This window comes from Xenopus tropicalis, chromosome 3 (assembly GCF_000004195.4).
Source record: "Xenopus tropicalis strain Nigerian chromosome 3, UCB_Xtro_10.0, whole genome shotgun sequence".
In the NCBI taxonomy this organism is placed as follows: Eukaryota; Metazoa; Chordata; class Amphibia; order Anura; family Pipidae; genus Xenopus; species Xenopus tropicalis.
Window position 1 is genome coordinate 80,244,411 of NC_030679.2, and position 26,578 is coordinate 80,270,988.

The 26,578-nt window shown below is 33.6% G+C and overlaps 1 protein-coding gene across 3 annotated transcripts in view; it reads right to left on the reverse strand.

Moving 5' to 3' along the window:
* sema3a (semaphorin 3A) overlaps positions 1-26,578 on the reverse strand; it is a 126,507-nt gene that overhangs the window by 23,197 nt on the left and 76,732 nt on the right. For 2 of the 3 annotated variants that reach the window (XM_002935255.5, XM_031899035.1), the window contains exons 5-12: positions 22,986-23,082; positions 18,698-18,817; positions 10,949-11,091; positions 10,480-10,594; positions 10,259-10,328; positions 7,990-8,134; positions 6,255-6,474; positions 543-634 (exon numbers count right to left, since the gene is read on the reverse strand). In XM_002935255.5, coding sequence (XP_002935301.2) covers positions 543-634; positions 6,255-6,474; positions 7,990-8,134; positions 10,259-10,328; positions 10,480-10,594; positions 10,949-11,091; positions 18,698-18,817; positions 22,986-23,082 — 1,002 coding nt within the window. The remainder of the gene's footprint in view (positions 1-542; positions 635-6,254; positions 6,475-7,989; positions 8,135-10,258; positions 10,329-10,479; positions 10,595-10,948; positions 11,092-18,697; positions 18,818-22,985; positions 23,083-26,578) is intronic. The other variant, XM_004913030.4, reaches the window with a different exon arrangement.

Here is a 26,578-nt window from a genome sequence, read left to right on the forward strand (position 1 = left end):
AATGAAATTTTTTTGACCCGTGAATGGTATTTTGACTGGTGCAATTTAGTTGCCCCTTTTTTGCACTCAGTGCTGTGCCTAGCAAATGTTAATAAGCCAATAAATTATTTTAACAGGTTTTGTTTTTTCAGTTTTTTTTTATTTGTTTTGGTTTCCGCAATGTAATATCCAATGAAGTCTAGAAATTCAATTAACTGATCCAATCAGTAGTGGTATTTGCAGTGTTAACATTTTCTTTTAAAATGATTGTATTTCATTAAAAATATACCATTGAATTTATGATCGATTCATTATTCTTCTGGAAATATTTGAAAATTCAAAGTGCTCTTATTGTAGATTGTAAGCTCTTTTGGGCAGGGCCCTCTTCACCTCTTATATCGGTTATTGAATGCTTTATATGTTTCTCTGTATGTCCAATGTATGAAACCCACTTATTGTACAGCGCTGCGGGATATGTTGGCGCTTTATAAATAAATGTTAATGTAATGTAATTGTTCCAACATATATGGGGCAAAAATATTTTTCTTGCAATGTGTACTCACCCTAAATACAGTCATTTCTTCCAGTAGAACTTCTTCCAAATCATGCCAGGTCTCCTTGGGAACAGAAACTACTTTCAAAACGGTCCCCATATCTTACAGAAAAAAAAATAAAGACATTTAGCTCACATATCCTATTATTTTAGGTGGAACCAGATACAAATATTTAATTTTACTTTGAACGCCGCAAATGTATTCATACTGTAAATGTATTTATACTGAATGGTATGTCATGTTTTTGAGAATATGGAATAGAAGCAAAAGTTGCTAATGCCACTTCATTTGGATTGCTGACTCATTTAAAATAGTATTACCGCTATAATGCTCATTCATCCTAGAAACATAATCAAACAGGAATGAATGGTTTATATTAGAAACGAATCATACCTCTTCACGGAAACTCCATCCCTTGTAACAGAGTATAACTCATTAAGTATAAAGTAAAGGCAACATAAAAGGAAATTCAGGAGAAGCCGTCATTTAAATAACGGTAGAATAGACAGTGTATTATTAAAGAGGCATATGGTTAGTTTGAAAAACTACAGGTGTTTTTTTTTATCTATTTACCTGGTAAAACTGGTTTACAGCCTATATATATATATATATATATATATATATATATATATATATATATATATATATATATATATATATATATATATATATATATAAAGTTAATTTAGTCTGTCAATTTATGCCAGTCCCAGACCACCTTGAGGCAGTCTTTCTAATGCCTCCCCAAGCATCACTAGTGCAGAGGGTGCAATTGAGGTCTGTCGATATTTGTTTTAATAACCAGATTTTCTGCTCTTTAAGTTACCACAAGTGGCTTTTTGCCATCTCTGGTAACTTGTAGGGTGCTGCCACCTCAGGCAAGTTTCTCATCTCGAATATGAAATATACATAAACACTGGCACAGCAAGGCAATTACAAGTGGAGTAAACCCTGCATGTTTATTAGGTGCAAACCATGTAATGTTTCAGGGCAATCCCTTTCCTCAGACATAACGACTGACCAAGGGGCTTGCCTTGAAACATTACATGGTTTGCATCTAATAAACATGTAGGGTTTACCCCACGTGTAATTGCCTTGTTGTGCCAGTGTTTGTGTATATTTCAGTTGGTGTAGGAGGATTCCAATCCCTCAGTGAACACTATGCACAAGGCGTAATATTGTTGGAAAGGGCAGGGAGTGCTGGTGACCCCTGTGGACTACACAATTCTCAAACCTTCAGTCAATTCGAAAGCCTGTAAATTTCCTTACTCTGAAAACTTTTGAAGTTATTATTATGAAGTTTATTCTCTATATTTACTGCATAGTTGAGAAACCGTAACAGTTGTGCCTTTTGGTTTCTTTCCTTCAAGCCATTAAATCATAACATTTAGAGAGCTCAGTGCTTACCTAACTTACTCCTCAATCCTATATCTACTTTAATTAAAGAAAATGGAGTACCTGACAATAAATCCTTAAACTTATAAACTTGGTTTATAGTCCTTTCGATAAATTCCCATCCCAGAGTCTTTGTTTTTGCTTTACCTTAGCCTTCTTTTTTTTACTCCACAAATATAAACTTATAATTACATACACTGAATATTATTGTACAATGTACTTAACAATTTAACATGGTATCCAAATCCCAACATTAATACATTTGCAAAAATGGATATTTTCCTTTCCAGTCCCACTTCCAAACAATTAATTAACAAACTGCATGAGCAGAGGCCAGCAGAGTGCCCAGTAGTACACATTATGATTATGGTATACATGCTGAATCATGAAATGTTAATTTACAAAAACTTTGGCACTTCTACCTTTAGTAATTTGCTCATCTAGATAAAAGCCCCTTACTCTATGTAGCAACATCCTACAGTAAACAATAAAAGTATCTAGTTTAGCCCTCCCTGTCTGAACCTCTCTAATATGGTTTAACTAAATATATCCAGGAATATATTGGGACAGTGAAGAAATACAGAGTTGTGGATGTGGTTTTAAAGTAAAAGAAAGCATTATGTGACTTTATTTGTTGCTTAGCAAAATGCATAGCATAGACAAGGATAGGTTTTAGGAATGAATGACATTATTTCAATTGCAGAATTTAAACAATGTTGGAGCAGATTATGGTAATAAACTGTGGGACTGGTTATTAGCAGGCTGAATTATTCCAGGGAGAATAAAATGAGGAAAGTATAAATGTTTTAGGATACCCGACAGTAGCTGTTGGATTATTGCATTATTACAAAGAAAATGGTGACAAGTTTCTGTGAGCAGAGGAGAGGGAATTTTTAGAAACATGTGTACAGATAATTGTGTAAATATAAATGTAATATATGGTAAGTGGCATTATATAAAATACATGAAAAATACATACAAATTTTAACTGCTTTATCTCCATATACTCATCATTTAGAAAGGGAAATAGCTCTATGGGGATTTTTTGCAAGAAATGTTGCTTTAGATGTCATCTTGTCACTTTTTTGTATCCCTAATCATTGTTTTAAAATCATATATCACACCAAATACTTAAAAAGACAAGATAACATCTCAGTACATCTTTAAGGGCACTTGTCAAGTAGAATTACAGCAAAATTTACACTTTTAAATGACTGCAGCTGCATGCTTGAGGCAGTTCATTTAATATTACTATAGCATATTCCAGTAAAAAATGGACAGTTTGGACAGGCCCCCCCAGACATCAATATTTCATGTAAAGAAACCATGTAAGAAGTGTTTCTGTGGAGCCTTTATGTCACACAAGCACACTGGGAAAAAAGCTAGTAAATAGTAAAACCAAATACTTTTCTAATAATAGTTTTACATTTACTCAAAAATAGAGAAAAGGCAAGGATGTACTTAAAAGTTGTTCATAAATGTGGAGGATCCATAAATAGCAATGCAGATGTTCTTCAGATGAACATCTGCTTGATGTCAATGGAAAGCCCCTGTTCAAAACTAAAATAACTTTATAACTTACTCCAATATAGAGACCATAAGACATTGCTGCATGTTGCACACCTAAATAAAATACATATCTGTATACAGCACAATGTACTTTTTAATGTCTTCTCTGTCAACAGGTATATAATAGTATAGTATGTCAAATAAACTGCATGTGCTTGCAAATGAAAATACCTAACTCTGGTGAGTGCAGGAGTGTGACTCTATGCAGGTACATATTAACCAGAGACCACACAGAATTACCATATTGGGTCATCTGTCAATTTGTTTTTCTGTTCGTGCAATGACACTTTGGTACATTAATCTTTTGGGGTGCCACACAAATACAGTTTAGTCGGAAACAGACCAGAAATATGTCTGTGTGTTTGTCTGCCTCAGAGCACAGGTATGTGCACATGAATATTTTAATACCACCCAAGATCAGCCTGTTTCTGTTGCCCTTTAGGCTGTGAAACATACAAACACTGATGGAAAATAATTGGCTTAATTGTATATTTTGCAATATTCTGATAAATTACTATGTAATACAAACTAAAAATAAATCAATGATATATCTACATATCGTTTATATATAGTTTAGTCACATACACACCGTCACTCTGAGATTCTAAGGTGCGGATTTATTAAACTTTACCTTTTGTGCTTTCTAAGAAAGAAATAGAAATAAAAAAAATCATAAGTTTTGGTTAAAAAATCTTGCCATTTTATAGCTGATGAGTTGCTATAAAAGGTCAATATAAAGTGTTTCAGCATTCTCAAATTAAAAAAAAGCAGTCATGGTTTTTTTCCCACAATTATATACATTTTTATTTTCCTATAAATTCCAGTTTTAATAAATATGCCCCCCATAATTCACACTACATGTCCTACTAATACTTTATTTTGAAATTCTTCTTTTTAATTTCAACATGTATATTATTTTAGTCACATGACTAATTTAGACTTAGGGGGGAATGTAAAAAAGTCTATAATGGAAAACTTGAGCGCTTTCTTGATTACGAATTTCTGTATAAAGGACCCTATACCTGTTCTGATATTCATTAGACCTAGAGTATAAAACATGTATACTTTAAGATAATCAAATGAAAAATCCCTGATTTGTTTTATGAAATCACAAACTGTAGCACATGGTGAGATTTATGCAAAAAACACTTTATAAAAAAAACACTCAAATGTAAAAAATATATTCAATGTACTTTAGATGTTAGAGTAGATGGATGGAATCTGATAAGGTTTAAAAGAAAATTGAACTGCTCACCTCTCAGCACCTTAATTAAAACAAGTCACCCCCCCCCCCTTTTTTTTCAAGAACACACAATGTAAATTTTTACAGCCAGTACATGTGAAGAAACTCTGAAGGTCAAAGGTATTAGAAGGCCTCAGGTACCAAAACTACACTCTATCTGATCTACAGATAACATTTTTTTTTTACGGAGTAGAATTTCAAACAGTTACACACACATTAAAACATTCACTTCTTTTCAGATCAATAGGCTTCAGTTTAGAACTCGGTTGGAGCTTGAGAGGACTATTAATTCACTGTAATGATGGCTGTACTTCCACAATCTGAAATGAAACCTCAAATCAGATATTCAGAAAATTGATCTGCTGAGACATCGATTCCATATTCTAACTGCTGAAATGTTACAGTAACTGTGATGAATAAACACATTAATCTTACACCTTTATCACAGACTGTAGTTTTTAAAGACAGCAGGAATTCAGATATCATTAGGAGAGGGTCAATTTACAGTTACTAGAAAAGTTTAAGGGTAATGGCACATGGGATTTTAAGAAGTTAAAAAAAAAAGCCATTGCTTAAGTGTCCAAAACTGGACAGTAGCTTTCAGGCAGGACAAGATATAATAACTACATAACTATATACTATAAAAAATATAGGCAAAAATGAAGTATAATAAATGAAGTTACTATAGAAAATTCCATTTGTCAGGCTTTAGTGATTTTTTTTAAATATAATCAATCATCAACATGTGAAGCCCTGTTAATTGCATTTTATATAAGTAACTTCAATTCATCAGAGGATCTGGTAGAGAGAGAGTGAGATTGATTTCTGGCTGAATGTTTCCCATGAATAATCCTGTCTGTGCCGTGTTTGATAGGTGCTAAGTACTGAATCATCCCCACAGCTTCGTGCAGATGACTATAATTTTCTTTGGGTCAGAGGATACAGGGAACAAATCATTGCTGATGCTTCAGTATATTTGCAAAAGAAAAAAAAAAACTTTCTAAAAGCCAGGGGAATGAAATTAAAAGAAAAGGAAGTAATTGTAAAAGCTAGACACTATAACACCCATAGCAACAAAAATTTCACACTTTAATTCTCAATGCACATATGCCCTTTTCCTGAACTAACTGTAAGGCTTTCCCACACATGTAAAATGTTAGTAACCAAAGCTTTATTTCGGTGTTCAGTTTTCCAGTGATTTATGCCAGGCATCAATTTGAACTGAGTCAGGAGATTTACAGCACAGGAATCTGAAAACTGACCCCTGATACCCAAATGCATTCTTTGATGGCGGCATTTAGCAATAATATCACACTCATAGAATGAAACAGATCCCTTCCAACACACGTCTCCTCACCCTGATCTCATCCTCCTGCTAATATGCAAGCTATTCCATTTATACACATTTTGTTCTAGGGACTTTCCCTTTCCTGTCCAGTCTGTCGTCTAATATTTCAAACAGTTTTAATTGATGGACCACTGAGCAAGTGTAAATTAAGGCAAACAGTATTTACCTGTTCCAATAAACATGACATCATATTGACCATCTTCAGCTTCCACTCGATCCACCACTATTTGTGTAAATTGATAATCCACTTCCGTTTTTATTATGATTGGACGATTGTTGATAGGGAAAACAGGATTGTACATAGCTGGGTGACTTCGTGCAAACATAATAACTTCATCGGGGAGATCCTTTGTCGAGTCAAAACCACCAAAAGTCTTGCTAGGGCACTATAGATATTCAGAATACATATAATATTTTAGCAATTTAGCATTATCATGAAACCTCAAAAAACATCTACAGCCACATTAGAATCATTTTAGGCACTGGGTGACAATAATGCAATGTACCACTCATTACACCAGAGCTAAGCAAGTGTTAATTATTTACTCAATATATTAATGTTGTAAATAATGTTTAGATTGATAGAGGTATTACTAAGGGGCAGATTTATTAAAGTGTGAAATTGAGGGAATTTTACTGTGGGAGCTCTAATTTCAAACTTTGATAAATCAGCCACTAAGACTATTTTCCTTTATCCTTTCTCTATGTATTCCTTTCTTTAACTTGCCTTTTTTTTTTATTCCCTTTTATCCCATTTCCCTCTTCATGCATTCTTCTTAGCTTAACAAATTGTACTAAGCCAGCCCTAAATATTCATGCATCTATACATTCTCATGAAAAATGGACATTTACAAGTTTGTGACACCAGAGCACAACTTGAAGTTTGGGAACTGCATAACAAGTTGAAGATGAAAAGTTTTAGTACATGATATCTAAGTAGTGTTAAAATATAAATGAACATATTCAAGAAAAAAACGGATAACCAAGACGATAAGAGGCATATATATATAATTTCAAACCATAGATTCTGCATTTATTTAAAAGAAATCTACTTAACTACCAACTAATCGGCATCAGTTTTCATCAATTAGCTTCACTTCATAGTTTGTTAGCAAGGAAACAATAAAAATCTCATCCGAGACCAAATATTAGCAGAGAATGCATTACCATGGTAAGTCACTTTTGTTTCAAAAATAGAACCATTGTTTTCATGTAGTTTTTATAGCAGATATAGGATAGGGTATACATAATTCCTTATGAGAAAAAGGGGTTAGCTTCCAGAAAAATAAGCTATAGTCTGCATTTCAAATACTTTATATACAGAAATGTGTTGTTGCTTAAAAGTGATAGAATATAGCCAGAATTGCTATAGCCTTACAGAAGTGCAAGATTCTGAAAAAAATCAATTCTCTTTGTTTTAACCTTGATCCAAATGATATTAATATTTAAATAGTGATGAAATCGATAATGTCACAAACAGTGCATTCCTGTCTACAGAGCTGGTTTCTAAACTCCTTACTTGTCTTAATAACAAGAGAAAGATTTGTGTCTGCCATATTATATTTTAAAGGAGTCAGTCAGTATATTGTTACAAACCTTGACTTCCCCTGCCACCCCCCAATTTTCTATTTGTCCTGCCCCTGAGCCTAATGTCACACTGCAGTAAACTATGGAAGCTAGTTTTAACATATCATGTGGGAAAATTCTAGTGTGGATTTTCTGAACAATTTGGCATGGCCTAATCTGCAAATTTGGCCATGAAATGGTACCGGGGAAAAAGGTTTATTCATGCCTAACAACTAAATTAATTAAATATCAAAATATGAAATAAATAGGTCTAATTAAAGAAAAAAAGATTAATTTTACATTCCCTTGTTTAGACTGCATTGCATTATACTTACAGTTCCAGGTCGAGGGTATGGAACCCTTCCTTGGAATGGCACCCACTGATAATTTGGACCATCTCTATGAGCATAAGGACCCAAAAAAACTCTTCTTATGTCTGCCAGGCTGTACATACAGACTGCTGACCCTTTGAATATGTTACTGTAAAAAACAAACAAAAAAAAAAAAACAGTTTAAACAGTAAAGACATTTAGCATTAAGTAACACAGCATTGCAAACATAGTTTCAGTCAGAAAGATATGTAAGAACATTTCTTTACAAAACTAATTAAATGGGGTTTACATGTAAAATGCTTATGATTTCTCATAATTCCAGTCGTTCTCATATTAAACCAACTCACATAAGCCTTTTGCAAGCACAGACATGCTGAGCTTGATTCATATCTTGTGCTGATGATAGTGTTTCTTTATGCTGTTGCAAAGAAAATGAAGGTAGCATGCAAGTGACCCGAAATAAATGTTCAAAGACACTGCACAATATAGTTATGATTGTAAAAGTAATGATTATAAAAAGATAAGATATATAGTCTGCATAGGCATAAAAATGCTGTCCCTAGCATAAATGTACTTTATGGCAGGTTAAGGAAAGTTATGGAGATGTATAGCAATAGTATAATCATTTTATATGCTTTATAAACCTGATTAGCTGTTAAATGGGCTTATATATTATAATATTTAAGAACTGTAAGTTTATAAAATGACTTTTCCCTGTTTGATTAACAGAATTTTAAATGCTCCTTCTTCCGACCTTTCCACTTTAGTGTACTTTACACTTGATAAAGGGCACTATAGAGGTTCAAAACATGCTGTGTACAGCACTATAATAAAGCTGTTCTGCAATTAATTTGCTTGTTTAGTCTTCCAACAGTTTGTATTAAGAATCATTATAACAGCAGTAAACATATATCTGAAGAAGGTGGATCAGTAAATACAAAGCTTGATAGTATCTATGACAAGCAGTAAAAACATGGGAGGGCGGATGTAACATTAAGAAGAGACTGTGGGCACATATAGTTTATGTATAGCAACCAAAGGAAATACCATTACTACTAAAAGAGGAAATGAGGCACACAAGTGTTTGTATGTTTAACAATTTTTGACCTATGAGCAACAAACAGGAGCACAAACAAGAACATATGGAAATTGTTGCCATTTGTGCACTGGATTTTTCCCCATAAATACAATTTACTACATTTTCTTTAATATAGTATAATATGTAGTCATTTTTTTCTTTTTACTATAAGGACATATTTGTATAGAAAATTCATCAATGTTTTAGGCAGATCTTTAACAGATTTAATTTTTTTAATTTATGGAAAGGTTAGAAAAAAAATATTTTTACAAGTAGTGTAAAAATATTCTTACAGTCATATACCTCCCCCGTCTTTCTAGAAATTCAGGCATATTATCTTTTTTTTTTTTAAACAGCATTTTTTTATTGTAAATCATCCACTTCAGATCTGTGTACTGTATGCCTTTCGGCCATGAGTAAAGCCTGTGATAACTGATGAGCAGCGTGGGCAGCATTTGCTATGTGGAGAGGAGCCTTTCTCTCTCTATTCATAGCCAGTACTTGTGACTGCTTCACAATACATAACATGAGAGGGAAATAAAAATGAGTGTGTGTGTTTGTGGTTGGGGCGTAGGTTGGTGCAGAAGCATTTCAAACGTACTGCATAACTAAAAGTAATTTTGTATGGCCATCTAAACATCCAAATATGTTAGAATCCCATTAATGGTCTGTGACTCCTGCACTGTTTTAACTCTGTGCACTTTAGCCCCAGTCACCATATTTAAATAACTTCCTATCAAAGTTGCTATTTTCATCTTGAAACCAGTAAATTAATGGAATACAGTTATGATCAGTATCCCTAAAATAAAATGTTGTGATGAATAATTGAAAAACATTATAACGTGTTCAATATTCCATTACGATTTTATATAATGCCATTTATTTTTGCTATATAGTGCCACTTTAAAGAAGGTACAATGGTTTTGCATTAGAAATGACAACAGTTTGCCTTACACCAATCAGCATAGACACAGCAACCAGCAAAATTAAAACTTTGATTTCAGTTTTTTGTTTTTTTTTTTTTTAAACCGATCTATACAAACAAAGGCTAACAACTGACTGGTTACCTATGGATACTACCAAGGGTAATGTTTATACCTTACCTAACCAAACTGGAACAATAAGGTATTCCTTCCTCATAACATGTATGTTTTCAAACAAGCAAGTCTACTCAAATGTAGTAAAATGTGGTACCTTGAGGTTGTAAATACAGCGTAAACAACAGGATTTTTCGGATCTTTTGAGTTCATCAAAAACACATCTTCTGTAATTGTAAGACACAACACAATTATTTTTTATATATAATATAGTATATTGTGTAATATACAAGATGCATATTGCAGTAATTAATTACAGTATTGTGTAATGATAGGAAACAGTATATAGAAATATTGCAGAAATAACTGTGTTCTTACGTAGTTCATCAAAATGAGTATCAATGCCATTAGGACCAGGCACTGAACAAATCAGTCGAGCTTTGAGAAAAGTTGTCCATTTGTTAACTAAGCTTCTGTGGCCTCCAAAGTCATTCTGGAATAAAAGATACTTATTTAGTAAAGCAACGGGCAAATGAATATTTGTAATATTTATAATACAATGTAAATATATGAATACAGTGGGGTACACTGGGATTATATATATTCTGATTCAAGTTCCTGGGTTGGGGAACTGTTGGTGTCTGCTGTAGCCCCAGTTATTGTGCACATGTATGACGTCTTATGCATGCTTGATGTGCAAATACACACTGACATAGCCATATATCCACACATTAAAGTTTTCAATAACAACCATATATGATCTTGCTTACTAAATGTTTACCAATATTTCTAGATAGATAAAGTCATAAATATACATTTTAAAAAATAGAAAGTAATGAATCATTACCTTGCATAGCTGTCCAATCCGTGCATGTGTTGCTTTTCCAGTGTGTTCACCATCTATGGCATTTTCACGAAAAAAGAAATAAACTTTATCGTCTTCTGGATTATCACTTTCTGGTACTAAATAAGCACCAATGAACCTTGGATCTATGAAGTGAAACATATCAAACAATGTAAAAATGAAATAGTATGAATAAATATAAAATACAAATCTATAAATCACTAGTAGAATGTCCTGATTCAAAATCTATATAAAACATACTAAAGTATACTTATTTTTCCCTTTGCTTTATTATATACAAAATAATTATACATTTTTAAAAATTCCCACTACAGAAATCAACCTTGCCCCAGAAAGTTATTGTTCTCCATTGTCCCACAATACTGCTACCCTCCTAAAAACCCTATTGTAAATGTTAAAGTACAAGTTTAATCAATGGGAAATGCCAACCCCAAGGTTTATAAATTCACACCCTGGGCTGGCATTTGCCTTTGCTGGAAAACACACCATCCTTAGGTATAATTCTGTTGCGTGCTGTGCTGCCATCTTGTTACTTGTTCCAGGGATCCCTTGTGGCTGCCTAACAATTTGCCCTGCCACTGTGATTAAGTCTTTTTCGTTTCGTCTTGTCTGGCTCTGGCAGCTTGTGGGGTACAATATTACATTTGCATACTTAAGTTAATAACAATATAGATCAGACCATTAGATCTATAAAGTATTGTTATTAACTTAAGATTCAAGTTATGACCTTTCAATTTATGCAACTGGTTAGAGTGCAGAAACAACCAATGAATTGGTCCAATAGGAAAAAATTAAGGGCAAAGCCTGGGCGTGATGATGTAAGCATATAGGAAGTTCTTGGTGTGTCAGGTTCAAAATAGGCCACTCCCATCCCTTTAGAAAACTGGTCAGAGAGACAGAAGAGGGACTTAAGGCTGATGCCACGCGTGGCATTTTTCCGCTGCGTTTTTTCTCAGCCTAAAAACGCCGCACAAGCCACACAGCCTGAGACTATGGCGTTTTTCAGCCTAGTACTGGTGACTTAAGCCAATCCCGTTTCCATGGTGCTAATAGTGCGAAATAGCAAAAAACGCCGCGTATTTCCGCTAGGTCTGGCAGCTGCCTTTGCGTATACATAGGAATAGCTTGCTTTGCAAATACTGGCGTATTTCGGCCTACGCTTGAAAAATCCGTGCTAAGGCGTTTTCTAGCGTATTTCCGCATTGTGTGGTTTGCTTTGCGTCTTTTCAAGTTATTTCTATGGATGATGATATCAGGCGTTTTTCAGCCGCCGAGAGAATTAGAAAATACGCAGCGGAATAACGCCATGTGTGGCATCAGCCTAACAGGTACAAAAAGTAGCCTTTGCTTTGGCCTCTTTACTTTTTTTGTACGGAAAATGGATTTTCTAACACACAGAGCATTGTTAGTGATTAAATAAGATTTGGACATTGAAGGTGAACAACCCCTTTCATGAGCACAGTGCAGAGTGCACTGACAAGCATAAACATCATACAGAAAAGCAAAGTGATTTGTATATATGTATAACTTTATTTATAGAGTGCCACAACAGTACACAGTGCTGATTTGTTTTTATGCCTTCCAGTGACACGGCATTAGAGGTTATTTACAAAATGGCACTAAGTTTGCCTAGGAGCAGTAACCATAGCAACTAATCAGCAGGTAGAATTTACTAGTCACCTGTTTAAAAGCAAATATCTTATTGGTTGCTATGAGTTACTGTTTCTGGGCAAAACTTGGCGCCTTACATATGGCATATTACATATTACATGAGACATTAAATCTCATGCTATTGGAGGGTGTTTAAGATCATGCTGTGCCCCACCTGTGTGATGCCCATAATGATAATGCAAATTGTGCCCCATTTACATATTGTCTACACCGGGTTCTATTGCAGGGAAGTAAATATGCAGTTATTTATGGGGTCATGCTAGCAACAAATTACACTGTCATTGTCAGATTGCAGTTGCAGTGCACAGATCTTCTACATGTCTCCGTCAGTTAGACCAGCTATAACACCCTTTACATAAATTTATGGTCTACTGTGAAAACCTACAATATTCTTGTAATTCCTTAGGATAAAAGTACATTTTTTCTTAAATTGAATTCCCATTTCACTGGTTTACTATAATATTTATTACAGGTATGGAACTGGTTATCTAAAATGCTTGGGACATGGGATTTTCCAGAAAAATGTTATATCAGTACTGAGAAGCAGCATACCTTAAGGCTACCAAACATCTGAGATAAAAATTACTCAGTAGTATTGTTTTGGAATCAAAGTATATTCATGCTTACTGTCTGAATATATTAAACACTGCAAAATATCTAAATATAAAATATATATACGTGTGTGAATATATTTGAAATAGTATAGAGAAGTAATAGTGAATGAAAGTCTCCCTAGAGGAGTGAATTCTGTTTATTGGCACCAGGTAAACTTTTAACTTCCAAGCATGCATTTGTAAAGAATTAGGGCACAATCTTAGCTTAGCAACGTTTCCCTTGCCTTGTTGATGTTCCATAAAAGACATTGATTAATTACGGACAAGATCTTTTCAGCTCAACATTTTGGCTTCGCTGCACAAAACACTAACATTTGTGATTAAAAGACTGGTGGAAAATGAAATTTGGCTTTTTTTTTTTTACTCAAAGAGAAAAATGCAACAATAGGCTTGGAAAACAATATTACTCAAGTTGACATTGTCTTGGTATTTCCTATGATGACTTTGTTGGTTGGCTAAATATTTCACACAGGATATCTGCTATTTTTAGTGTATTGGTCACAATATAAGTACAAAATAATGTATTTGCAATGTTAATCACTGTCTATCAGAGCTTTATATTTCCCTGAAAACCTGCAGAGATGACTACAAGTGCCAAACTTATTAAAGGCTCTTGCTTTCAATATATTCTACCATCTGGTTTATACTATATTTTATCCATAACGTGGAATGTATCCAAGTAATTCCATTCAGGGCACCAAATATTTTAATAGAGTATCTGAGCTAACACGCCCTTCTTATTATTATAAACAAATAGCAGATCATGATCTGGAACAATTTTTAGTCAGGCTTCACAATATGGCTTAACCGTCCTGGGAATTTGATTTTCCTTCTCTGCCCAAAAGTAAGTATTAAAGAATGTGGAAATATAATTCAATGCTCCATCTAAAGAATTTTACACACACACAAAAACCCGCATGTCCTTTGCACACAAATTAATACTGATCTATGTTAACCCTTTATAATATAGTGTCTCAAAAGAAAATATCTGCAGAGGTTTAAATCAATTTATATATGTAGTAAAATTATGAATATTAAAAATAATTATTACACAATGTTATACCCCCTCTCCTCTCTTTCAAAATGCATTCTGCTCTCACTAGTGATAGGCTTAATAATTTGCCTGGAATGGCTTCACAGTGAATTGTCACGCTTTGCAGTTGGCGGGTTCTTTCATGAAATGGGCGACAAAGTTTGCAGCTGAAAATTTCACTGCACGTCAAAAAAAAATTGTCACGTGCGTAAAAAAATGATTTGCCATTTCGAAAATTTTTCGCCCACTCCTGAATCTTTTGGAAGATTCACTAATTTTGCGGCAAAACGGGACAGATTCACTTATCACTAGCTCTCACTAGTTTTTGGGGTATGCCTGTTAAAAATGAGCTATTAGCTATATGAGGGGAGCAGGTTCAGCCAAGACCTTTGCCTCAGTAAACCAATTTGGGCACATAAAAAAAAAATATGGGCACATAACTGTAGGTAGCTAACATAGTATAATTTATAAATAATATTATATATATTATTAAGATTGTGTATTCATGTTTGAAAAGGCTATTTTTTATCCATCTGAATCTAGCATATTAAAACCCCAACCCCAAAATAAGTTTTTGCCTAATTAAAAAAAAACATAATTCTAAGCAACTTTCTAATATGAATGTATTCAAAATGTTCAGTGCTTAAAAGTTATTTGTAAATGTTATTGCTATTGAAAGCAACATTTGCTGAACAATATTGCAAAGACCAGTCTCCTCCAACAAGACAGGTCTGTTAATCAGCTGGCTTGTGTTTCATTGTTTCAAATGTCAGAGCTACAGGGCAGAGAATAGAAAGGACAGGCAGACACTGCTTTTAATAACAGTTATATATACAAATAACTAGCAAACCATTACAAATATATAATGAATGTATATTGCAAAGTTGCTTAGAATTGTGTTTTCTTTTATTAGACAAAGAATTATATTCTGTGTTGACTTGTCCTATAACAGATATTTTCTTAATTTTCTGAAGAATTCTTTAATGGTATACATTAACCAGACTGTATACTTTCCCGCCACTCCTGTGTTATGAATTTTTACAGCTGTGTAAACAAACCTTTCTAAGTTAAATATGATGTATCAGTACCTATGTTCATCTTATAGAGATGAAGTAGTTCAGGGTCTTAGAAAAAAAAAACAGAAATCAGGAAAAAAACTTTTTTTTGCCAGTTCTCATTATTTTAATTTGCTTCCATTCAAACAATATATATTTCAAAGATATCTTCAGGGAAATAAATGACATCTCTTGAACCCTTTTGTGGTCACCTAGGGAGTGAAGGACTCATTTGCATAGCATGCAGGACCTCCTTTTACCCCACATTGTATGCACACACTGTAGATAGAATAAAGTGGGAAGGACTGACTCAGTAGACCAGAGGGCTTCTCTGTCATTCTGTTACTATAGTTATTTCACACTTAACCTTCACTGCAGATTCTCCAAAGAAGAATCATTTTGTTCAATTGGTCTTCAGCAGATTGGAATCAGTACTCAAATGGCGCAATAGGCTTTTGTATAGCACACACTAATCCAATTGTTTTTTCATTCTACCAACTTTAGGTCAACAATCACACTGCTGCCAGAAACTAATTAATTTGCAAATGGGTCTTATTTTCACAGAAGGAGATCTTTAGAAAGCTATGTCAGCTAAGCCAGTCACACCATAGTGACATGCATTATCATGACATCCTCCTCCTGGTAAATCTCTTAACTTCCACTGTGTAGATGAGCTCAAATTACCCAGTCAAGGGTAAATCTCTATTGAGCACCAGCAGAATATTTTAAGGGTTGGCCAGTAGTGGGAATATCTTTAGCATAAGTATTTAAAATGCTGTTTGGCAATTGCTTTTTACTTATTATTTACACGATTATAGCTAGAGATAGCATTTAAAAGGCTAATGTAATATTTAAAAATTTAGCACTGCAAATGTAATAACATATTTAATTAGGCCCTTATAATACATTGCCAACTGCAAGTGATTTTCCCCTGCTTCTGAACACATCTGACAAGATTTATTATACTAAATCTGGCAATTTAGTATAATTTGTGAATGTACTTTTCCTGCAATGTATTTTTTGTGTAAAAACAATAGAAAATATTTGAGTTATTAGCAAAATAACTGCAATATAATAGAACAATGTTTTGTTGAACGATGATAATATATGCAGCTCCACTTTCATGCATGCTTGTGGTACATCTTAGAATGAAACAAACATTTTACTGTTGTATGCATTCTAAACATCTTTGCAATTTTACCATATTAAATATGTAATTCACAGGTGCACCAAAATTTTTGGTATTCACTTTATACTTGTGATCACAGTAAATAAAAAAAGAATGGATAGACGATTTATGTTTGTACTACTATATGCTCATTCTGTGAACTAGTGCACTCCTGTTGTTAAGGCCATAACTAAACCTGTTTTGTTTTTTTTAAATATTCTTAGGACATCGGGATGATGCACCATTTCGGTCAGCCACCAGCCCTATGTCACACAACTTAAGAGACCACCTGTGCCACATATATATTAGTTTATCACCCATCTTGCAAAGTCCAAATGTCATGATCTATAAAGAGCCTTAATAAAAAAAAAAAGACCAAAGAAGTAAGGACAAGGTGGATAGAGGCAATGGTGCAAAAATGTCCTGGTTTTAATTTTTTTTTCAATTGATATTGGGTATTAAATTAAATAAAACACCAACACAATAAAAGGCAACAAAAGGCTTAGACTGTAACCTCTATGATTCAGGGACTGTCTACCTCCTATGTCTCTCAATATATGGCAATTAAGGGCAGAGTTACTTACATTCAGTATTTTTGCCAAGTAGTAAAGGCAAAAAAAAAAAATCGAATGACATCATGTAATAAATCCCTTTGCAACAACCTGCTTATATAGCCAACAACCAACTGGTTTCTTTGATTACAAGCAGTACTAAATAAATAATGAAATTCATATAAGACAAGATGTCACCGTAAGGTAATAAAGTCAATCATTCTACAGTAGAACACCTTTTTTCTGGTTTAAAAAAAAAATTGATATTCAGAAACTCCAGACAAGATAAAATCCAGTAAATGTTAAAGCAACTTAAATTTCAAGTACTCAAAATAAACACAAGAAAACATTTTCTTAACAAAAATACATTACTGTGTTGATGAAAAGGGTAAGGAGTACTGTATACCCTATGCTACATTAGATGCACAGACTACCACAATAGCAGAGCTGTCAACCCGGTACAGTTGCCAACTGGGGGATGAGTACAGCGGTGGCAACATTTTTTGTGTGTGCAGTAATGTCATTGTGTACGCACACCTCCGAATGCCCCTCTGTGCCTGGGCACAAAGCAAGGACCATATCAATAGACACTTTCTCAAAAAATCAGCAAAGCATTGTAAAGCCAGGTGAATTAGGCATAATGAAGGTAGACCGGGGACAGAGGGAAAAAAAATCAGGTAACCCCTGACAAAAAAAGCGCAGTTAAAAAGCAATTAACTGATAGTACAAACTAGCTGGAATTCACCATGTACAAAAGGAAACATTTTATACATAATTTTCATAGAAAACAGAGAACATTATATTGTAACACATTTATATGTATATTGTAACACATTAATATTAATAATATTTATGTGCTTGTTGGTTTAAAGTTCATGATGATTTTCCAGGTAGTCCCAAATCCTGAGGTTCTTATATCACATGTCCCTCTTACAGATAAAGGCTAAAGCTGGTGGCTTGCCTCACCTGTGTTGTTTGTTGTTACATTATTATTAGCATTATACTTATATATATATATATAACCACAGAATATTCTGCAGCACATTACTTTATTTAAGAACTATGTATAGCATACAGGTACCACTATAAAGACAAAATACTGAAAAAGACCTTTTTTCCATAATGTTCCATCAATTAAGAGAGGAAAAATAATGAGGGATGATTTGCTAACACCAGTGCAATTGTTTATAGCAACCTTTAAGACCTTTATTTATTTTATTACTGGTAGTAAACTGGTCAACAATAATTGATTGATTGTTATGTACAACAGCACCACTGTAATTTAGAATCTTTGTTAGCAAATAAGCACTAATGATAATATTATATTATATACAATATTGCATGTACTAGGAGAAGGAGTTTTTTGTAAATACAATTGTTTATTGTAAATACAATTTGCAACATTAAACACATCTAACCGCAAATAATAGGAGGGGAGAGAGAGTGGAAATGAGAAGATACATAATTCCAATGAAAACTAGTGCTGATATAATATTTTTAGGAGCGAGAAATATAGTACTGTTTTATAATGAAGCTTCTTGGGACAGTGACAGTTTTACTGCTTTATATGGTTTACATCAGAACCAAAAATCTAAGTGTTTCCACATCAACATCACTTTATAGAGGGTGATCTGCTTACCATTTAACCATCTGGAGTCATGCTGCTCAGTCCTAATTGGATGATGATTTCCAAGCGTGCGGAAAATGGCAAAATCTCTTCCCATAAAATCTGCTGCAGTTCCAGAATACAGCTCCCCATCTGTGCAACGGGAAAAATACCAGTGTCTTTTACCATCTTTATCACTCTTGTAACCATGCTTTTGAGAATTATGTAATGACTAAGTTATGCTGTTATATAAAAAGGACATGCTTCATTTTTATTCAGATTTAAGCCATTTCTATAATCCTCTCGATGCCAGATGTTTTATTACATCGTTTTCCTTGTTCATCTTTTTTTTCCCTTCCCTTTTAGTTATTTGTTCCGGAAGATTTCCCACACTTGAACCTTAAAATCTTTAGATTTCTGGACCACCCCAGTATAAACATTTGTTAAAAAACTCTGTTTACATGGTCCAAATGATTCTCAGTGCTATTTATAGGAAAACATTTAACCAAATGTTCAACAAGTTAATTAAGACAATACCCAAGAACTGTAGGTCTGTGAATATTCAAGCTTTTTTTCTGTTGAGGACAAAATGTCACTGCAATAGTTGCTGGAAACATCATTCTTTTTTAAGAGACTTAGCTACTGATAACTTCTCAAGTACTCACTGTATTATTACAATATATTACTAATTCTTAGTACAGAAGCATGAAACAATTGATTACCAAATCTACAAAAGTTATTCCCCAATGTGTTTAGGCGTATAGTTTAGTATATTCTTACAACCAACCACCTACTCACCACATTGTGTACCCTACAGATATTTCTAAAAGGCTAAATTGCACATGGAGTGCTTTTGCAACCAGTGTATTTCAGCCAATGGAGAAGCGCTGCCTCCCATTTAACAGTAATACAATAAAACTGAGGTAGTCCATTTTAGAGCTCTGGCACATGGGGAGATTAGACGCCCGCGACAAATCTCCCTTGTCACGGGCGACTAATCTCCCCGAACTGCCATCCCACCGGTGAAAATGTATGTCGCCAGTGGGACGGCACACGCTGTGCAGGCGATTTTGGCAAATCGCCGAAAATGCCTCGCGAAAATGCCACGCCTGCACAGCGTGTGCCATCCCTTAGGCAGTGCATTACAGTCAGTGGGAAGCAGCAGGGTGGTTACAGGCATATGCCTTCTGCCACAGGATTGCCTAGCCACAGAAAAAATCTAAAAGTAAATTAGTGTTTTTAATTTAGCAAACTTCTATGAAAATTACATTAGGGCAAACTTAAGGTTGCCATACAAGCCCTACATTTAGCAGGTTTGTTCAGCCAATTCTGACCATTGCAGCTTCTCCTATTTTTCTCTGTTATCTGCTTAACTTAACCCAAAAGCTGAAATGAATACAACAATACTTTTGGCCACCTAAGTGGATATCCAAAATTGCGCAATATTGGACCAAAAAAAACAAAAATAAAGACACAACGTGTACCCACAGCATATACTGCATTTACAAAGTGGGTGTATTTTGCACCTAATTGGAACCTAATTTTATCCTAGATGTTTACAACCATAATAATAACAATATTATAATATTTTATAATTATATTACTTATTATTATATTATCAATAATGTAATAACATTATAATGTTAGCAACATAACACAATAACAATAATAGTAACAACCTTTATTATTATATTGTTGCCGTTATACTATTGTAATTATTATTTTTAGGCTCTTTCCTATTTCTCTGTCATTCTGTTAGTCATTGCCCAGTTTCTAGAGCTAATTAATACATTTAAGGGCACTGTCCCCTACGCTCTACAAGCCGAGGGCAAGCCCCCGCCCTGCATACTTAAGCAGTTTCACACCAAAATCTGCTCTGTGTGCCTGCACCAGGGCCAACACAATACCTTCAGGCACATCAGTAAGATTTTTGGAGCATAGGGGCAGGGCTCTTAGTCTTTAGCTGCAGGGGAATCCACCCCGTGTGGCAGTGCACTAAAAGTTATAAATTAAACTACAACTGCAAAAAGTAATACAGATTTTTTTTTTTATGAAGAGCAGCAATAAATTGCCTTAGATTGCAATTGTCATTAATGTTGATAAGCAAATATATGCTTATATATGGTTTGTTTTTTTCAGCATTTTTTTAACCAAAATATTTTAAAAGCTAGTGGTTAACTGAAATGAACCGAACATGAAACAATTAAGTTTTGCATAATAAACCAAAATATAATTCTAAGCAATTTCCCAATATACAGTAAACATTTTTTAATGTTAATGTTTACTGTAAATGTTATTGCTATTGCAAGCTGTGTTTTTCTGCCCTCTTTTAATTCTTTCCCTGACCCTTAAACCCTAAAAGTCAGCTATCCTTTAGCCAAGACTCCAATTCCCATAATGCCATGCATGCTGCTAGACAGGTCTTTTAATCACAGACACAAAAAGGCGTTTTAAGTCTTGACTAATGGAGATATGGCTTTTGGTAAATCCAAACAAATCCTAAATGTAATAGGAACCTACTTAATTAAGAAGGATTTGGGGCTTAGTGTGTATAACAGACTTTGTGTTACTACACAGTGTCAGTGAGAGCCTACTAAAGCTAATAAAGTTCTCTCTTGCATAAAAAAGGCAACTGATTTGAGGGATGAACATAATGTTTGAGCATGGAGTACAGTTTTGGGCTCCATTCTTTAGGAAGGATATTAGGGAGCTGAAAACAATGCAGATGTGCAGCTAAAGCAGTTCAAGAAAAGCAACAATGAAATTGTGTGGAAAGACTAAAGTTAGTTTTTTTTTCTCTGCAGAAGTGTCCCTAAGAAAGGAAAGGATGAAGGCTTTTCAGTGGAACCAAAACATTGGTGTGTGTGTGTGTGTATAAAACTACTACTATCAAGGAGAATAACATTTATAGTTATAAGAACAACACAGATAGTTAAATCACCATTTAGAATGAATGAATGTATATCGAAAAGAATTACAATTTATTCTATTTTAAAACATTTTATTTATTGGTATTATTTGGTTGAAGTTCACTTTTAACTTTAACATGTTGTTCAGAAAGGATCACCATTTGAAGCAGGAAGGTCAGCAACTGGCTTCAAGTAAGGTATGTCTGGAATGGCTGAATTACAAAACCAAATGTAACAGGATACCAGATGTATTCTCATTTAAACACATTAAAGACACATTGTAAAGAACTAGTGATATGTATAATGATAATTGCTGTATTACTTTATTCAGCATTGCATTAAAAAGATTCAAAAGGAAACATATTTTGCAAACACATTTTCAAATGTTATAAACATTTTGGAAATGTTTGCTACAGTATGTTCCAAGACCAATATTTTTGCATATTTGCAAAACTTTAATATTTTTAAAATTTCTTTTCAAATATCTGAGAAACAAAAATGCACTACCTGGTCCTATAGCTGGTGTTTCATTGTTAGTGTACCTGGCTGAAGTTACTTGGGGAGATTTTGTGTGGGCTACAAATACATTATTTATAAGTGGGTTTGGGAGGTTGTAATAAAGCTTTATTTTCACTTTATTTATCTTGCTTGCTGGGACATTTGCTCAGGATGCTTCCATAAATATTGGAGTGCATTTTATTGATAGAACAAACCAATAATGTATAGGAGGAGACTGAAAGTAACTGTGTTTACTGATGATGTTAATTATACAAAACATTTGAATCTATCCAGGATGTTTTATTCTTGCAGTGGTGTCCTGAAAAACTGGTCACCTGAGCTGCTAAATTGAAAATGAAATAGAAGGCTACTGATGTTAATTTAAATAATCTTTAATACAATACAGATCCAGAAAGTGGTCCAATTGTGACAAGCTTCAGATTAAGTTTGTTTTCCTTTCTCTAGATAAATAAGGGTTTATGTAGGATTTGAATGGGCAAAAGTTTTACTTAGATGACTTCATGGCTTCAACCATAACTAATAAACAATGAAATAACATTGATAATACACAACCAGTCTGGATTTTGTATGCAATCTTTAACTTGAAAAAGGGTGTTTTATTTAAAATAGAACAAATACCTTTTGCTGGTACTTATAGGTCCTGTGATTGTGCTCTCTGTGTTAGAACAAATATTATGACCTTTATAAGTCATTAGAATTGTCATTACATAACTACTTGTTTCTCTGCTATAGGATATGAGATGTGCAGTTAAGGCAAAGCCTAATAATAAATGACTTTTTGTGATTATTAAATATATATATTAGAAACAATGTTGTATAACAAAGCACTAGTATATTATGAGGTACATAAAACATATCTGCACATTCAACAGCCACATTGACGTTGATCTTACCTATTAAAATGGATGCTGTCAAAAGCTTTGGATCATAGGGACTCTTTCCTCTGCCATTTTCAAAAAACGAATCTTCTAATTTAAAAATATTATCCTGCTGGTAAAATAAAGATAGATGTTTATCATTTTGTAATTAACTTTTACTGAGCTTCAAAGTAAAATATCTTAGTTTAACAGGGTATAAGTCATCATAAGAACATCAGCATATTTACAATGAAATACACTTCTACTGCATTACAAAGACATGTTTAACTGATTATTTAACAGCTTGTTAAATATTAATCATTCCTACAGTACATTCCATAAGAAACCTTAGTAAACAGAGTTCACAGCATCACTCACTGTTAAATGCTAGTAAATCTCATCTCCACACTGTGATCTCTATTGCCTTTGTGTTAACTCATTCCCTAATGTTCAAATAACATTCTATACCTGTATACATCTATAAATTACTGTTTGATCAGCATTTTATTTGTATGTGTTATTAAGCAATAGATGTTATTGAAGTAAATAGGAATTGTTTAAAAGAAGTAACATTAAATGTATGTTGCTATGGTTGTAGAATTAAATATTCTTGTCACCCAGCAATCTACAATAAAACACTTTCATTTTATACCATTTGTTTTACCATGGTTTTCATGCAGAACCTGCCTAATTAAAAACAAACAAAAAAGTTATTGAGGGTAATTAATTAAGGGTTGTCAACTTTTACAAAACTTTATTGAGCATTTCAGATTTAAAAATTTATTTTCTGAGCAGAAATAATTTATTTAAGCATGGAAAATATTAGTCTGAAGAATATTCTCACAAATATTTAGGTTTTTGTTGCATTTTTCTCAAATTGAGAACATTTCTTGAATTTTTATAAGACGAAAATGGAAGATGTGACATTCTTTCTTTAGTTCCTCCTTTAAAAAGAGAGAACTATGAACGGAGACTGTACACAACCATGCTTTTCTCTCTCTTTTCTTTTGCTTAAAATTAATGTCAATAGCAAAAATAAGCTGCTTTCCATTTACTTGTAAGTAGCAACAAAACCATCTTACCCACAAATGTGTATCACACAGTAAGAATCAGCTGTGCTGTGTAGTTTTTATTATTTCCTTACACGATTATGATATCAATAATATACCGTACTGAAATCATTTAATGATAAAAAAAAAACCAGAATGAACCTTTGCATCCTATTTATGCAAACTGTTATCTGAGTGGACTGAAGGGAAAAAATATGGAATATTTATGCGCTTCACTTCAAGCAGAGTAGTGACATGTGAAGTCTATTTCTGTATCATTTAACCACCATCATCATAACTGGATGAACACTCTGAAGTGATTCAGAAGTAGACCCACAGGACCTAGCAATAAAAACATTTGTCTCTTCTGCAGCATTCCTTTCACTTCAAGCTGATTAGATTGGACATTGCAGAGTACATGTCAGAGAGCTTACAGAATATGATGCTATACATTTCAACACATAATGGGATATGGATTTAACACGAAAAAAACCCAAATACTTGAGGTCAAAAGGTTTCAAGGGCTAAAATATGTGTTAGGTATAAATACAGGAGTATCCTATTGCTCAGCAAATGTATATCACATGACATGGAACAATGATATGTGGAACATTACTAAGCAGATATTTTACATAAATTGCCATAATATAAATGCAAATTAATTCTGAGCGCTTCATTTTCTAATAGCAGAAATGAACAAAAAAAAAAAAGTCCACACTTTAAGAAAAATGTACACCCTTTCTTATTAAAAAAGATAATAAAGAAATGCAGCTAGGCAAATATGAGATAGTAAAATGAATGGAAAATATATCTGCATTTGTTTTGTTTTTGAGAAAGCAGTTATTCTTTAAATCTTTCAAGTCAAAAAAAAAAAAGCGAACATAGTAGACTTAATAAAAGGCGAGGCATTAATTTGCCATTACATTGCTTGAGGGTTTACAAAGTTAACCTATTTATTATGCTGTGTAAAACGAAATTCACTGAAAAAACTGCGTGAAAAGCTGTGTAAAATAAATGGTGAACTTTGCCGTCTGAACGCCAGATTTTAAGCCATTATTTGACGTAAGTTCTGATGGAAGAAAAACATGTAAAAAAAATTAAGCTGTTTTTTAAGTGGCGAAGCCTGGTGGTTTGGCGAATTTTGTCATTGTCTTTACACAGCATAATAAATAGGCTCCAAAGTCTTAAAATGTAGCAGTGGGTAAGAACCATAAAATGTAGCAGTGGGTATGAACCATAAAATGTAGCAGTGGGTATGAACCATAAAATGTAGCAGTGGTTATGAATTTAGACTAATCGTTCTATATAAGAATATACCATTCAACTTTTTAGGTGTTACAATTATCTTTTTATTCCTTGTATTCCTATTGGTTTAAAAACATATTTGTTTTTCTATTAAAAAACATTTTGGCACTTTTTAAAACCGCAAAAATAAAACGTGCCAGTGATGAATCACTGAAATTTGAACAAGACAAACTTGGTATGATAGTCTGATAGCCAGGAAATGAAGTTGTAGCATCTCATGTTAAATTATACTAATTTATCTAATTTGCTGGCCTTCATTTTATAGCAGTAATGGTTTCCTTATTTCCAGTTTCAGAAGTCAGAAATCTTGCCTGTAGCTATCTATATCTGAAAGCAGTTACAGTATTTGATATCTTCATGCAGAGCCCATGGCTACAAAGGACATAAAATGTGCAATCCATTATACCCATTAGTAAACACTATTGTCTGAGCACAAATAAATCATGGTCTTCAAAATAGTGTATGCCACATGTTGGTTACAACATGCAATGGACAGTACTTTGTAATTGAAGAAAAGTCTTTTTTTGTTGGAAAAAATACAAAAATGCAGACTGTTATGCACCTGTATCTTTTGCAGATCTAATAATTCCTACTGCATGACATACAAAAGTAATACATAAAAGGGTAAGGGTTATTTGTAAGGCTAACAAGGCTATACGTGAAATACACTGGGAATTGGGATCTTTTTTTGTACATATAAGAAACAAAAGTGTATGTTGCTTGTGATTGTTGTTGACCAAGGAAATTGTCCTTATCAAGCTATCCATGGGATGTATGGTACTGATAATTCTAGGCAATAAGTGCCAACTGAACTTCAGTTGTGAAGTTAGTGAATCTTTGGTTACAGGGTTATAGTGGTTATATACTGGCCAACCTTAAGGTATCTGACCAATCAGCCCATATTTGACCAACTTTAGAATACAACATCACTCTCTTTAAGACCATACAAAAAGTTGTTTCTCAATCCAAAAAAAATATGATCATTTCTTAATCTACATTAAATGCTGTAAAATCTTTGCCTCATTACAGTGACCAGTAGTGATGAGTGAATCTGTCTAGTTTCGGTTATCCAGAAAACGTGCGAAACGCTGATGCAACACAAATTTTCCGCAGCTAAAATCCGAACTGCGAATCCACACCTGGCAAAAAAATTCGCTCATCATTGGCCATAAGAATATAAGATTCTTTTTGCTTTACAACAACCATAAAACCCAAAAGACACTGTAGTAGGTACAACTATGAATAATATAAGAGGAGTAGCAAAAGAAGAATCTG